The sequence below is a fragment of the Leucopleurus acutus genome, assembly GCF_964270905.1.
Source record: "Leucopleurus acutus genome assembly, chromosome: 15".
NCBI classification, from domain to species: domain Eukaryota; kingdom Metazoa; phylum Chordata; class Mammalia; order Artiodactyla; family Delphinidae; genus Leucopleurus; species Leucopleurus acutus.
In genome coordinates, this window is record NC_139157.1 from 60800196 (window position 1) to 60814764 (window position 14569).

The window sequence follows — 14569 nt, forward strand, 5'->3', positions numbered from 1 at the left end:
AAGAATAGACTTTTCTTTCATGGAATCTCTAAGTATTTAGACAAAAATCTTTATGGGCTTTGAAATGCATTTAATACAAAATGTGTTGGAACCTATGCTTTGACTGTCCTTAGGGAGAAAGGACCCTTTTATATCTATGCAGAGAATGAGAGGCATAGTGTCCAGAATTCTCAGATTCCATTGATTAAATATGGTAACCAACCAGCTGTGGAAGCAGGATGGATGAGGGCAAATCGTAGCTTTGTTTTTCGACTCTGAAGTCAGTACTTGTGAACAATAAAAGAATGATAAAATGACAAAATACTTAAATGTGATGATTAGTAATCACTTCCTCCTGATCATTTCTGTTCTTCTACCATTCACAGCCAATCATGTTATATGTAACTAGCTAGTTAGGAATGCAAACATTAGTCTCACGTATGCCCTTCAATTTGATCTCTTATTTTCCTTTTTACTCTGCAGGTTTGAAAAACATGAGTTTTCAGTAATAACATCCATGACTTCTAGGTATAGAGCATACACTTGATTACAATAAAGAAATCTTTTCCTGTATTTCTAACAGCAGAGTGCAGTATTTTGCAAGGAAATGTGCCTTTGTGACTTAGTATATATTCATTTCTGTTAGTCTGTGTTGTTTTTTTTTTTTTTTGAGCTCTTATAACATAGTTCAATCAGACTGTGTGCAAAAGCTCTTCCACTGTAAACTCCACATGAATTTTTTCTAAAAATTAAGTCAGAAATACAACATCGATCGAGTTCTGAATTTAGTGAGAACAAAAGCAAGGTGGATTTCAGGTGCGGAAGGACTGTCTCCTTCTACATGTCAGTGTCCACCCCAGAGCCACATTGGTGGCAGAAGATTTCCTTGTTGTGAGTCAGGAAGCCTTTCCCCACCAAGGAGACTGAGCACTTCCCACAGTTAAAGCATTCGCTGTGCCACTGGCGGTCTTGAAAGCAGATAAACTTGGTGTCTCTGAGACCTGTAAAGCAATTGGAGAAAAAGAGTAATCTATTCTTTCAACAAATAGATTGAGCGTTCTCTCAGGGACTCTTCTGGGAGCTGGAGATACAGCAGTGAGCAAGGCCACGTAGAGGCAAGTAACCTAGGAAAGGAGGCTGCCCCCAGTGACCTGTGTCTATTTGGGAGAGTCACCCATGGACAAGTTCTTTCTATGAGACCCAGCCAGACTCTCAGTCAAATTTTTCCATAATCGACATAAGTAGGTAGAATCTGGGTATACAAAGCACATATTTTTGGAGACAGTTAAGGATTGCCTAAGACATAAGGAAATACAGGGTAGTGCCGTGAGAAGAGGGTATAGGTTTTGAAGTCAGACATATCTAAGTATGAATATTTTTTTTCCTTCTTTGTGACCCTGTTTACTTAGAAGCAAAGTTAAGATAAAGTAAATGTATACTTCCCAGCCTGTTATTTGATATTTTAATGACTTTTAGTTCTCTTCTCTTCCCTCTTTTTTCATGTTTCATTTTATTCAGGATAAAGTCCCATGGTCGTATTGTGGTGTGGGACACAATTCCCCAAAGCCCTAAATAGAGAATTCCATCTATCCTGTAGCTAGCCTATTGTGATGACCTCATTACCTTGCCCAGAGGTGACTTCAGCACAGGCTTGCAGCAAAGATCTGTGAATCTGATCCCTCTGGCCAGTGAGGCCATGCTCCCCATTGATGGGTTTCTAAGAGGTGCTTTGTCAGCCTCTATCACTTCAACTTGGGCCTCACTTGAGCCATAGGGTCCCTAAGAAAGGTGTGAGAATTTGAGTTTTCAGTGAGACTCATCTCTATATCCCAAATATGAATCCAGCATACGGTTCAAGGAACTGATTTTGAGGAGTCGTAGAAAAGGAGAAAAGGTCTAAGGATTGGGAAGGGGTTGGGATGCCCTAGGCTTGAGTCTTTATTTGCCAATGATAATGAACTTTTGTTTTCATCCTGGAAACGTTTTTTGATGTCTTCACATAAATTTACCAGTTCAGGGATAAATTTACATCAGATTCTTGTACTTTTCTTGATTAAATTTATAGCTGATTTATAATGCTGTCATCACTACTTTCTAATAAGAGTAAATCAATAATGTACCAATTAATTCCCTTAATATTCAGAACATTAATAAGCTGACTGCAAGAATAATGTTCTGTATATACATAAATCATCTCTTCATAAAACTAATTATTATACACCCAGCATTTTGATGCACATGAGGTTTTCTTGGTTTTATTATTAGGCCTTGTACAGGTGGCAAATGTAAAAATAATTCTTTCTAGAATTTTACAAAGAAGAATAAAAAAGAAGCATCTGGTAGCAGGAATGTGAGAAAGTCCTGACTCAACATGTGAGCTGATTGTAAAGTGTTTTGTTTTTGGATATGTTTACTCCCTCAGGTCACAAGGGTCATTTGCAGTAAGAAAGTCAACAACAGGTCTCTGACACCTGTTTTATTTGGCTTCATTCATTCCTGAAAATTCTGTGGAATAAGAGCTAGCATTTGTTGAGAACTTGAAGATGAGCCAGTCACTGTTCTAAGCCCCTTACTTCATATAGCTCTCACCTCACCTTCATGGGGTAGGTATTACCATCAACCCAACTTTGCAGACAGAAATTGTTGGACAGAGAGGTTCAGACTCTTGGCCAAATCACCCAGATGCTAAGTGGCAGATCTGGGATTCAGTCCTAGGCCATCTGGTTTCAGAGCCTGTGCTCCTAACTTCACCAAATTGTCTGAATTTTCTTTTTTAAAGAACATAACCAGGAACCTTAGCATCCCTTTCTGAAGAAATCAACATTTGAAACTCACTTTACTAAAAATAAACAGAAATAGAAGAAAGCAAAGATGTGATCTTGTTCAATTCCTCATTTTGCAAATAAGGCAAATGAGGACCTTGGAGGTGAGTTTTGTACCCACGGGTCACACAGGAGTCAGGGGCAGAGGCAAGACCAAGGTCTGTTACTCCCTAGATCAGAGCTCTTCCTACTAGATCACGCTGCTTCGTTTATCCCAGAAAGTTTGCAAGGTAAATCCTATCTTAGAGGAGGAGAAAAAATTGTAATTACATCTTGAGTTTGTTCCTTATAGATTTAGTTACTTTAAAATAGTGTTTTGAAAACATTCTAACATAGTTTCTTAGGATGACATATTGTTTGCATGAATGTACAACTTTCAGAAGATAAATATATGGTAGTATAGTTCCCTATGGTACATTAGTTCAAATAGTTCAATTTTAAAGAAGCACTACTACAGGGCCTATATACGTTTAAGAATCAGATCAAAACATATTAAAGTGAGTTGGAAGTTTTTGCAGGCATTTCGTTTCTGGTGTCTCTCAATCACAGAGCTAAAAGAAGGTTAAGATAATGACCAAAAGACTGTCCTAAATTAAATGCATATCCTGCATGTGGATTACTTTGGGGACAAATCATTGGTCCCTGATCATCCCTATGCTTCATGTGGAACAATATGGTTTTTCTGTCTGACCTAAAAAAAAAAAAAAAAAAAAAAAAAGCTGTGCTCAGTGATTGACCTGTAACATGTAACAACCCATCAGAAAAATCACATGAATCTGTGATGGGTCAGAAATGAAACTCATCAAGTTCAGGGCTTGTGTAGGCACTTTCAGATCAGTATTAGCCATTTGGGTCCCCAGAAAATTTTCAAACCATTTTGAGTTGTTTAATTTTCTCATTTCTTCACGGAACACCCCCCCCGCCCCCAATTTTTTTTTCTGGCCAATTCAGGAAAAGTGTTGTAGAATAAATTGACTAAATCCATTGGGCAGTGATTGCAGATTCTACTAAGATTTTGCTGCTCCAGTTACTGTTGCATTTATGGAAGTCCCATTTCTAACTAAAACCAGTAGAGATGGTGGCTTATTCTCTTGGCTTTAGGAGTCACCAGATGTATAGAAGCAGGAGAGCAGAGTGGTTAAGAGCCCAAGATTTGGAGCCCTATAGTCTGGGATTGCCAACGTAAGCCCTTGAAAGGGCTGGAGAGGTGACATAGCTGAGTGATAGAGACAAGGTGGAAGCAGCAAAGGGGCCATGCCCTACATAACGGGCCAGCCACTCAGCTCCATATGACCGTGACCCGGCGGGAATGTGAGGGTAGTCTGCTCACCCTGGGCAAGCTCTTTGTTTACTTTTAGGCTACAGAGATGGATTTTACATTAGTTGTTTACAAACAAGTGCAGGCCAAACAAACCATGCTTGCTGGCCAGATATAGCCCATAGGCCAGTGTGAGATTCTGAAAAACATGGTGCCTTCCTTGTACGGACAGACAGAACTATGTTCTGTTCATCCAGGAAACTCCCTCCCTTGCAAGTAAGTGAAAGCCTCTCAAGCTGGGTTTGCAGCAAAACTCTTTATTTGAAGCTGAATAAATATTCAGTTTTACTTTGTGATATCTTTGAAGATAGAGGAGGAGGAAAAGGATAAAATAATCTTTAATTCTGTGTTATATAGACTGAGCTAAAAGTGAAATATGACCAAAGAGTACTAGGAATGGAGAACAGAAGTATAGTTCTGCCATGTTATTTGGTGACCATACATTGCCTAAAAGAATAGCTGTTGGATTTCTCAGGTGTGACGAGCTCTTCAGTTCGTTTACTACAGGATTAGCATTTTAGAAATGTCTCTAAGGAAAATATAATGCTCTTTTTACCTTGAAAATCCATTTAACACAGATCGATTTACCATTTATGTTATTTTCAAATCATGTCATGTATATTTTGTTTCTTCAACAGAATGCTATCTTGTTTTTTTTTTAATCTCATCTATTCACAATTAAAACTTATTGTAGGGCTTCCCTGGTGGCGCAGTGGTTGAGAGTCCGCCTGCCGATGCAGGGGACACGGGTTCGTGCCCCGGTCCGGGAAGATCCCACATGCCGTGGAGCGGCTGGGCCCGTGAGCCATGGCCGCTGAGCCTGTGCGTCTGGAGCTGTGCTCCGCAACGGGAGAGGCCACAACAGTGAGAGGCCCGCGTACCGCAAAAACAAAACAAACAAAAAAACCCCAAAAAAACTTATTGTAAGTGAATAGAAAGCAAAGAGAATAATACATTTGTTAGAAGCATCTTAAATTGAGGTTTAATTAATTCCTGACCTATGCTATCCTAATTATTATAGCTTCAGATTTTTGCACAGTACTTGCATTTAATTAAAACTTTTTCTGTTTTAAGGCCCTGTTACCCTTGTTGGGAATTCAGCAGCATTTTGTTTTATAAGTATCCCTTCCCCCACTCAACTCCTTAAAGTTCTGCTTCAGTTCAGGCCTCCTTGTGAAGGTCTTCTCCGCTCATCTCATCCTCCTTCTTCCCTGAATTATTACTTTATGTAGAGTCAGTACCATGAGGTTTAGTATTAATTACCCTCTACAGAGCATAGCTACCTTAATTACACTCTATACTTGCCTTGAGGGTTGTGCGTAATATTTATATTTATATATAGGTACCCATGTTTATTTCAAAAGGAAACATAAAGGAAAGATCATTCTTTTTTAAATTGCATTTCCTGAATTAACTACATAGCATTTACGGAGCCATAACTGTCTCATGGTAGGACCGTATTAAACTGAATAACTCACCAATAATAGGCTTGGTACAGGTGGCACACTTTTTGGCATAAAGATGATTGTAGCAGTCCAAGCAGAATGCATAATCATCTCTGGACATAAAGTCTTCTTCACAGAGCTCTTTCCTACAGCCACTGCACAGAAAACACTCTTTATGCCATGGCTGGTCACAAAACATTATCCCACCTGAAGTAATCGCCTGGCAAATGATCACAAAAAAGGCAATGACTGTGGAAGTTATTACAATTCAGACCTTTTGTGATTCTCTTCTGTGCCCACAAGTGGTACTTTGGGCTACTCTATCACATTGTGTCAGGATGTCTTTTCCCTGTGATTTTTTTGAATCTATATGAGAAACAGAAGGCTACAGGGATTAAATAGGACTGGTGATAAATGTCCTAATTTTTCTCCTACAATGGAACAGAAAGGAAGCAGGACCATAATGAACTCAGGAAGATGAAAAAGAAATAGGCCCTTGATTCCTTTGCTCATCTTTCTCTTTCTTGTTGTTTTTCAAAGATCTGTTTTTAGAGCTAAGATATTTTATATGCTATGTTCTTATGTCCATGTATAACTTTTAAAGATCCTAAGAAAAAAAAAAGCTATTTTTCTTCCTGAATGCTTTATTCCAGCAGTAGTAACCCTGAAAGGAATTGATCAACATCATAATCTGCTAATAATGAATAATATTTCTGAGGTGTTTTTTCAGTCTTCAACCCTGTTCTTAACTTCTTCTAAACATTCTCGACATCCTGACACAGTAGGGACTATTATCTTTCTCCCTTTAGAGATGAGCAACTACTAAGAGTTGGAGTAGTTAAGTCACTTGCTAGGGTCACACAGAGCTAGCATTCAAACCTGCACAGCCTTATTCTGCAGCCCATGTGCTTAACCCTGAACACAGTACTGAGATTAGATTACTTTGCACTGATAAGCAGTTGACAAGTCTTTGTTGAATGAATGAACAAACACTAAGGGGAAAAATGTTTGGAAAGCAACTCCAGTATTGTATCTAGCACAGATAGGGGTGCTCTGGGCAACTGTGTGAGTTTGCAGCATTAGGGCTCAAAGTCATAAGTGCTGGTTGTACATTGAACCTTAATGTGTGATATGCTAGGGTTTATGCAGAGATGCTTGTTATTCCTCCATAAGATTTATTTTCTAAACCAGTTTAATCTGGATTTTACTTTTTTAAAGGCTGAGATATCTTTATTTAAAAATCAGATGGAAAAATATTAGACAACTTTTCTTGTGTAGCAATTTTTAAGTCATAGCATCTTTCAAATCCACGGCTCTTGAGGTCCTGGGTTGTCCGGGGAACCTGGTATATGCTCATGGAAATGTCTCATAATGACTGAAGCAATGTGATATCTGAGATGCCGCCTGTAATCTTTGTATACAAATTAAGTAGATATAGAAAAAGTAGTCTATTCTAAGCCATCCTATTGTGACATCTAAGTATCCTATAGCCATCCTATAGGATACTTGTCTATCCTATAGGCTTTTGAAAAGATGATTCTAAAAATATTTTAAAATCTTACAATGACTGTCTTAAAAATTAAAGACACTTGATAGAAAGTTATTTTTCACAAAGGAGAAAAAGTATACTATTCTAAATAAGTAAATAGGAAACATAATGGTGTGTGTGAGCTAAAGCAATTTAAAATGCCCCCCTACTGACTTCAAAGGCCTTACAGAAGGCACAGCAGAGTTCCAGATTCCTTTGATTCGTTTGGTCAAATGATTAGCAGGCAATGCTTAAACGATTCAAAACTTGAAAACTGTATTCACAGCAAAATAAAACTTGATGTACCCTCCAAAGATTGTTTCATTAGGGAGAAGAAACTCTGGAACATTAAAAATTGTTTGCTTGTGATTATATTCTTTTGAAGAGGCAGACGGGCTAAGATGAAGTCTAATATCCAAGCGTGGTTTTCGCTACTGATGGATCCCGGGATTTAGAGCAAGTTTCTTCTCTGGCAAAGTGGAGGCAATAATGATTTTGCACCCAGTGGATGAAAGGTGATGAATCACAGAATACTCTGTGTGAAACTTGAGGAGTTTGAATTCAGAGTACTACAGTTTGAGGTTACTTGCTTTTTGGTAGAAAATAGATTTTATTTTGTGAAACTAAAATGTATGAAAAAAGTTCTGTGGGCCTGATGGTCAAGTAGTTTTTGCTTATTTTCTTTTGTTTTATATTCGGTCTTTGGCTTGGGTTGAAACAAATTGTTTTTCTTCAGCTTGGATCATCTTGATCCGAAACATTTATATCCAGCTTTACTTAAAGGACTTGTGGTTTTAAAAAATTAAATAGAAAATAATCTGGCATGTTGTGATCTGTCTACTACCCAATGGAAACATTTCATAAATTTTTCGGTGACTTCAAATCATGTCCTCAATATAGGGCAGGCTCCTCTAACCTGGGAAACGCCAGGGCTTTGGCCCCAGATAGCGCTCAGCTCTGATGATGTACTAGAGGAGTTCTCTTGACTCTTTATGGCATTGAAAGAAACTTTATACTGTGTGCCCAACAAATGATTTTAAGATGAGTCTCACGAGTGTCGTTAATATTTTAGTGTTAAGTCCTTAAGAAACGTAGCCTAAAAATGGCCCACTTAGTTGTCCCGCAAAACAGTGAGATAAATCTATTTTATTTCCAGCATCCCTTTCTAAATGCATGTCATTGACTGATAATTTTTCGGAGCTTCATCTGTCACAGAGTCATAGGGTCTGACTGTTTCTTGTAAAGTCATTTTCTAAGTTGTTGGAAGTCTTCGGGTGTAAGATGGTTTTGTAGCATGTTACTTTCAACTGTAATTTTCAGCCATCATGACAGTGTAATTTAATAATTATAACATAGGGGTTGATTGATGCCTCTTCAAATGCAGTACCAGTATTTTAAGTATATGTGGAAAATCGTTGAGTGTGTGTATGTTTGTACATGCATTTGTAGAAAGTGGCAATGACAATTCAGATGCAAGTATGCAAATGGTCTTAAGAGACCTGCCAGAGTAGCCTGTAGATCAAAAATGTTTAGAAACCACTGGACTTATCCAATATGTTTTCATGATTCAAGCTTTCTCATCACAAGTTATAGGGTTATTTGAAACTTACGATGCCTCACAGGTCAAGAATTTCTTTGAGAACATCGATATATATTTATGGAATACAGACAGACTTTATCAAGGTGATAGAGATGAGTGACTTTCATGTAAAAGCTTAGAGGATACAAAAAGAATTGGACCATGTTTACTTGAAAAAAAATGACCTTTTTTCCTATTGGAAAATATGTTTTGAATGGTTGTCCAAGTTGAAAGGCCCTGCATGGAGCTCTGGAGCTGGAGGTGAAGGAAACCACTTGCAGTTCTTAAGTCATCTTTCTGTCTTTCTGTCTAATGAATTTCCCTAAAGATCTTGTCAGTCTCTTGAGTGTCACTCTTATCTATCCACTCTTTTTTTTTTTTCTGACATCTTTATTGGGGTATAATTGCTTTACAATGGTGTGTTAATTTCTGCTGTATAACAAAGTGAATCAGCTATACGTGTACATATATCCCCATATCCCCTCCCTCTTGAGCCTCCCTCCCACCCTCCCTATCCCACCCCTCTAGGTGGTCACAAAGCACCAAGCTGATCTCCTGTGCTATGCGGCTGCTTCCCGCTAGCTATCTATTTTACATTTGGTAGTGTGTATATGTCCATGCCACTCTATCTCTTTGTCCCAGCTTACCCTTCCCCCTCCCTGTGTCCTCAAGTCCATTCTCTAGGTATGCGTTTTTATTCCTGTCCTGCCCCTAGGTTCATCAGAACCATTTTTTTTTTTTAGTTTCCATATATATGTGTTAGCATACAGTATTCATTTTTCTTTTTCTGACTTACTTCACTCTGTATGACAGACTCTGTGTCCATCCACCTGACTACAAATAACTCAATTTCGTTTCTTTTTATGGCTGAGTAATATTCCATTGTATATATGTGCCACATCTTCTTTATCCATTCATCTGTCGATGGACACTTAGGTTGGTTCCATGTAATGGCTATTGTAAATAGTGCTGCAGTGAATATTGTGGTGCATGTCTCTTTTTGAACTATGGTTTTCTCAAGGTATATGCCTGGTAGTGGGATTGCTGGGTCATATGGTAGTTCTGTTTTTTATCTACTCTTTAGAAATATAAAAGCTTCAAGCTTAGAAGACATTTATATCGCTTGGACATGATGTGAGGAGTGAAATATCCTGTTTAAATTGGTTCCCTTAGTCAGTCTGTGAGACAAATCCATATCTCTCTGAAATTAAATGGATCAAAAATTTTCTAAGAAATATTTTGTATTCAAAGAGAGACGTGGGCCCTCTACCAGAACATGTGAAATCTTGCCTGAACAGCTGTGAATGGAACTGGAATATCAAATCACTTAAGCCTTTGGAACATTAAATTCATGTTCTGGGTGGAATTTTATGGTGATAAAAATAGATGGGCCTCCTCACTGTGACAGGTAGTGCTTTCGAACATGTTGGAATTCAAAATTAACATGAATGTGCAAAGATGGATATAACATGATAGTATCAGTTCATTGCAAACATATAATGCCGCTGCAAAGCGATGGTTTGGAAGATTTCACAAGCTTCATCCTCTTTAGATATTTACCTCCTTAAAAAAGCTGCAGTAGTGAGCAAACTCCATCTCAAAACACGGCACACAGTAATTGCCACTCTCTGTGGAAATCAAAGGTTTAGCTCCTATTGGCTGTCGGCAATGCTCACACACAAGGCAGGTTTCATGCCAGTAGTTTCCCTTAAATTTCATTTTCCGGGAACCTGTACCCCCAAAGTAAGAACCTGTTAGTACAAATCAAGCATAATTGTTCTTTTAAGCAATAATATGTCAAATTACTTAAAATATATACTAAAGTTAAGGTGAAAAAAGCAATCATCCATATAGAAAAAATAGCGTTTACTGGTTTCCAAAACATTTATCTGAAAAAAGAGGTCAATAAATAGAGTTCAGCCTACGATGATGGTGAATCACTCTTTCGCTGGAAACTCTTGTGCTGTTTCACAATTTTGAGATGTGAAAGTACTATAAATGTAGACTCTGAAAGGCTGCACATGCTTCAGATAAACTGGGACATAATAAGCATTACAGGGATATTAGGAATGCCCAAGGCACAAACTCCTGAGATTGATGTTGTGTAGTTATGGTCTCCTAGAAAATCTTTGAACCTATAATAAGAAAACGAGAGAGAATTGTTCGTATGCTGCTGTCCATAGGGATTGAGAAGAGGATCAAAACAGAGAATTAGTACTTGCCTAAAGGTGTAACAGTTTACTTGGATCCTTGTTTTCCCTGAGAGAAAATAAAGATGACTGACCTTCACACCAGTTTGTGTTGAGCTACAAAATGATGATTGGTCCCATTGTCCTATGATGGATTATGTTTTCTGATGCTATTGGTTCTGCCTAGGACAGGGTGTTTAGTGCAGTGTTAGTATAATTTATTGGTATAGATTTTATCTTTATTCCATGGCTCAGTTTCTGGTTCAAAATGTTTCTGTGAGTTAGGTTTATGAAAAAACACAAAAGACAGTACTTTGCCCATTGGAGACAGAAAGAATAATCTTTTCATGTCTAAAGTACACTAAATGAGATAAAGAGATAGCAGAAAGATGTCTTTCTGCAAAGCAGCGTTTTGTATAGTATAGTCCCCCCCTTTATCTGTGAGGGATACCTCCCATGACCCCCAGTGGACGTGTGACACTGCAGACAATACCGAACCCTATATATATATATACTATGTTTTTTTCCCATACATACAGAGCTATGTTAAAGTTTATTTATAAATTAGGCATTGCAAGAGATTAACAACAATAACATAATAAAATAGAACAGTTATAACAGTATACTGTAGTAAAAGTTATGTGAATGTGGTCTCTCTCTCAAAATATCTTATTGTACAAGTTTAATGCCTTTTCCATCTTAACCAAGCACCTATCATGCTCTGTGGCCGTAACTTTTGCAGTTGGAGGTGCAAAACTAGCACGAATTTCTTTTTCCTCCTTCACAATTTCATGGATGGAAAATTTGTTCTTACATTAGATCTTAGCAACCTCAGCATACAATTTCTTTCCTTATTAAGTTGAGAACTTCCTTTTCATTTAAAGGAAGAACTTTATGGCTTTTCTTTGGCATACCTGAATGGCCAGCATCACTACTCTTGCACTTTGAGGCCATTATTAACTAAAATAAGGGTTTCTTGAACACGAGCACTGCAGTACAGCAACAGTCTGATCTGATAACTGAGATGGTTATTAAGTGACTACTGGCCAGGATGGTCTGGACAAAGAGATGATTCACGTCATGGGCAGGATGGAGGGTTATTTCATCACACTACTTAGAAGAGCACACAGTTTAAAACGTAAGAAACTTTTACTAGTGGAATTTTCCACTTAATATTTTCAGACTTAATATTTTTGGCCTCGGGTAGTGTTTGTTTGTTTGTTTGTTTGCGGTACGTGGGCCTCTCACTGTTGTGGTCTCTCCCGTTGCGGAGCACAGGCTCCGGACGCGCAGGCCCAGCGGCCATGGCTCACGGGCCCAGCCGCTCCGCGGCATGTGGGATCTTCCCGGACCGGGGCACGACTCCGTGTCCCCTGCATCGGCAGGCGGACTCTCAACCACTGCGCCACCAGGGAAGCCCTAGCCTCGGGCAATTTTAACCATGGAAAGTGAAGCCGTGGATAAGGGGGGACTAATGTACTCCACTCTTCCTGTGCTTGGGTTTAATTCAAAGCATTGCAGGTTCAGTTATAGACCAGAAGTGCCTTGCGATCTTACCAGGCATGATGGTCTTCTTACAATGGAAGCACTGGGAGGAGCACTCGTTAGAATAGTACTCGGAGCACAGCAGGCACTCATCCTTGGCAGCAGAAGGCTTTTCCACCAAAGACTGATTGGATTTGGCGTAATTGAAGCATTCTTCATGCCAGTGATGACCTTTGTAACAAAGATCCTTTGAGACAGTAAGTAAAAGTTAATTAAGTATGTTTGTGACAGAACAGGCCATTTTGTAAAACAATACTAAACACTCCTGGGACTCTGGTGCCAGTAGGTGGTGCTGGTAGCTTGAGGGCGTGTTGTTATTGATACTGTTACCCATAGAGAGGAGACTCTCTGGGGCAATTAAGAACTAGAGCCTGGGGCTTCCTTGGTTGGTCACAAAAGACAGATGGAAAATAAGTGTACTCTCCTGTTTCTTCAAATTTCCTCTACCTTCCTTTTATAAACTATAAGAAAAGATTTTCATGGAATGATTTTTATTTTTAGGTTGTAACATCCTATTACTGTTTGAGATTTCCCTAAACAAAACCTCAACACTAGTTAACTAAAACAAAGACCTCCCCCGCTCCCCCCCAAAAAAGGAGAAAAAAATAATAATAATGTGCATTCTGGGAGGAATGGGTGTGTGTGTGAGACGTATCAGCGCACAGTGGTTTAATGAAGATGAGGCTAATGTGAAGTGAGAAGATACAGGTTTTTGAATCTTTACGGCTCCAATTATTTATATAGTTATTCACTTATACGCTTATCATTCTAGAAATAACATTTCAGCTGTGTAACTTTGGGCCAATAACTTCGTTAATCTTCAGCATCCTGAGCTATCTCCCAAGATCATTGTAAGGATTAAAGTGTATCTTACGTGTCACAGTGCTGAGCATAGTGCCTGGAACTTGATTGATGATAGCTTTGAAAATCCTTATATCTAGTAGCAGAGCATTAGAGTATTAACAGTCAACACTCAAGAAAAACAGGCATTCCAAAGCACTTGTCTGCTGTTCTTATGCAATCATTCTGTGAACTGAGGTAAGGCCTACCTTGGAATCTGATTCGATTGGTTCTTTGCACTCCTCACAATAGTTAGCAGAGGTACGATCATAACAAGTAACACGGTGTGGATTGTGATCCTCTAGTACATACTTCCCAAGAAGTGATGCCGTGCAGTGTTGACAGTCAAATTGAGCAGTTGTCATTTTGGCTTAATCCTATGAATAAAAAAATAATTTACGTATATAAAGGCAAAATTTTTTGATAAGATAAATTATAAAGCCTCAATACAACATGAGTCAAGCACTTGAATAGATTTATATTTTCTTATATGAACACCCACCAATTTAGGAAATATGCTATAGTCATGGTGACACTTGGAGTGATTTAGAAGAGGCTACTCTCCCATCTTGGCAGTTCCTGTGTGTTTTACTAGCAAAATGCATTAAACCGGCAGCCAGAGTGTGGAAAAAACGTCTTGTAGTCCTCATTCACTAATATGGAATTCAATGAGAATGTAATGTGTGTTGAAATAGGACGGTTTCACCTCAAGGGTATAAATATGAACTGTCGACAGAGCTTTCACTAACTGTCATCACTTACTGTCTTGTTGGAGAGTGCTGGAGGTGGAGTTCCATGGGGATAACAAGAGTCTTTTTTTTGCTCTAACTGAAATAGAAATTACTGATCAAGTACATTGTCATTTTCCCTGCCATCCTTTTATTTCCCAATTCTTTGTCGGGTACCTAGTGAGGGTTCTGCACATTAGTCCTAAGGTCTTCCTGTACCATAGACTCTCCCTTGGGATGTCCTCCTTACCTGTGGCTTCAACCTCCCTAAATATACTGTTGACTTAAATCTCTAGCTTTAGCCTGTTCTTCATTTGCCTCCTGGACATCTCCACTTAAATGCCCCACACTTAGCTGGTCAAATAAAACTCCTCAGCAGTGAGGATTCAGTCCAAGTGTTAGGTCTTTGGGACTGCCACTGAGCAGTTTTCCAGATGTGGACATGCAGTTAAAACCATCAGAGGTAGAAAAGAGCTATCGGATTCTTGAGGTTTTAGGGCTAAACTAACATGTACACAGAAGGAAGAATAACAGCAGCATTTTATAGAATGAAAAACATAAAGCCAAGGTCAGGATAAGAATTCTAGTTATTTTGT

The 14569-nt window shown here is 38.7% G+C and overlaps 1 protein-coding gene across 1 annotated transcript; it reads right to left on the bottom strand.

The window, feature by feature from the left end:
- Positions 1-816: 816 nt before the first annotated feature.
- Positions 817-13610, bottom strand: FHL5 (four and a half LIM domains 5; the record flags this gene model as incomplete). Its single annotated transcript, XM_082855951.1, has 5 exons — positions 817-980; positions 5598-5784; positions 10232-10401; positions 12418-12592; positions 13455-13610. 5 exons carry the CDS (start codon positions 13608-13610, stop codon positions 817-819), a joined length of 852 nt encoding a protein of 283 aa, XP_082712077.1.
- Between the last annotated feature and the right edge of the window lie 959 nt (positions 13611-14569).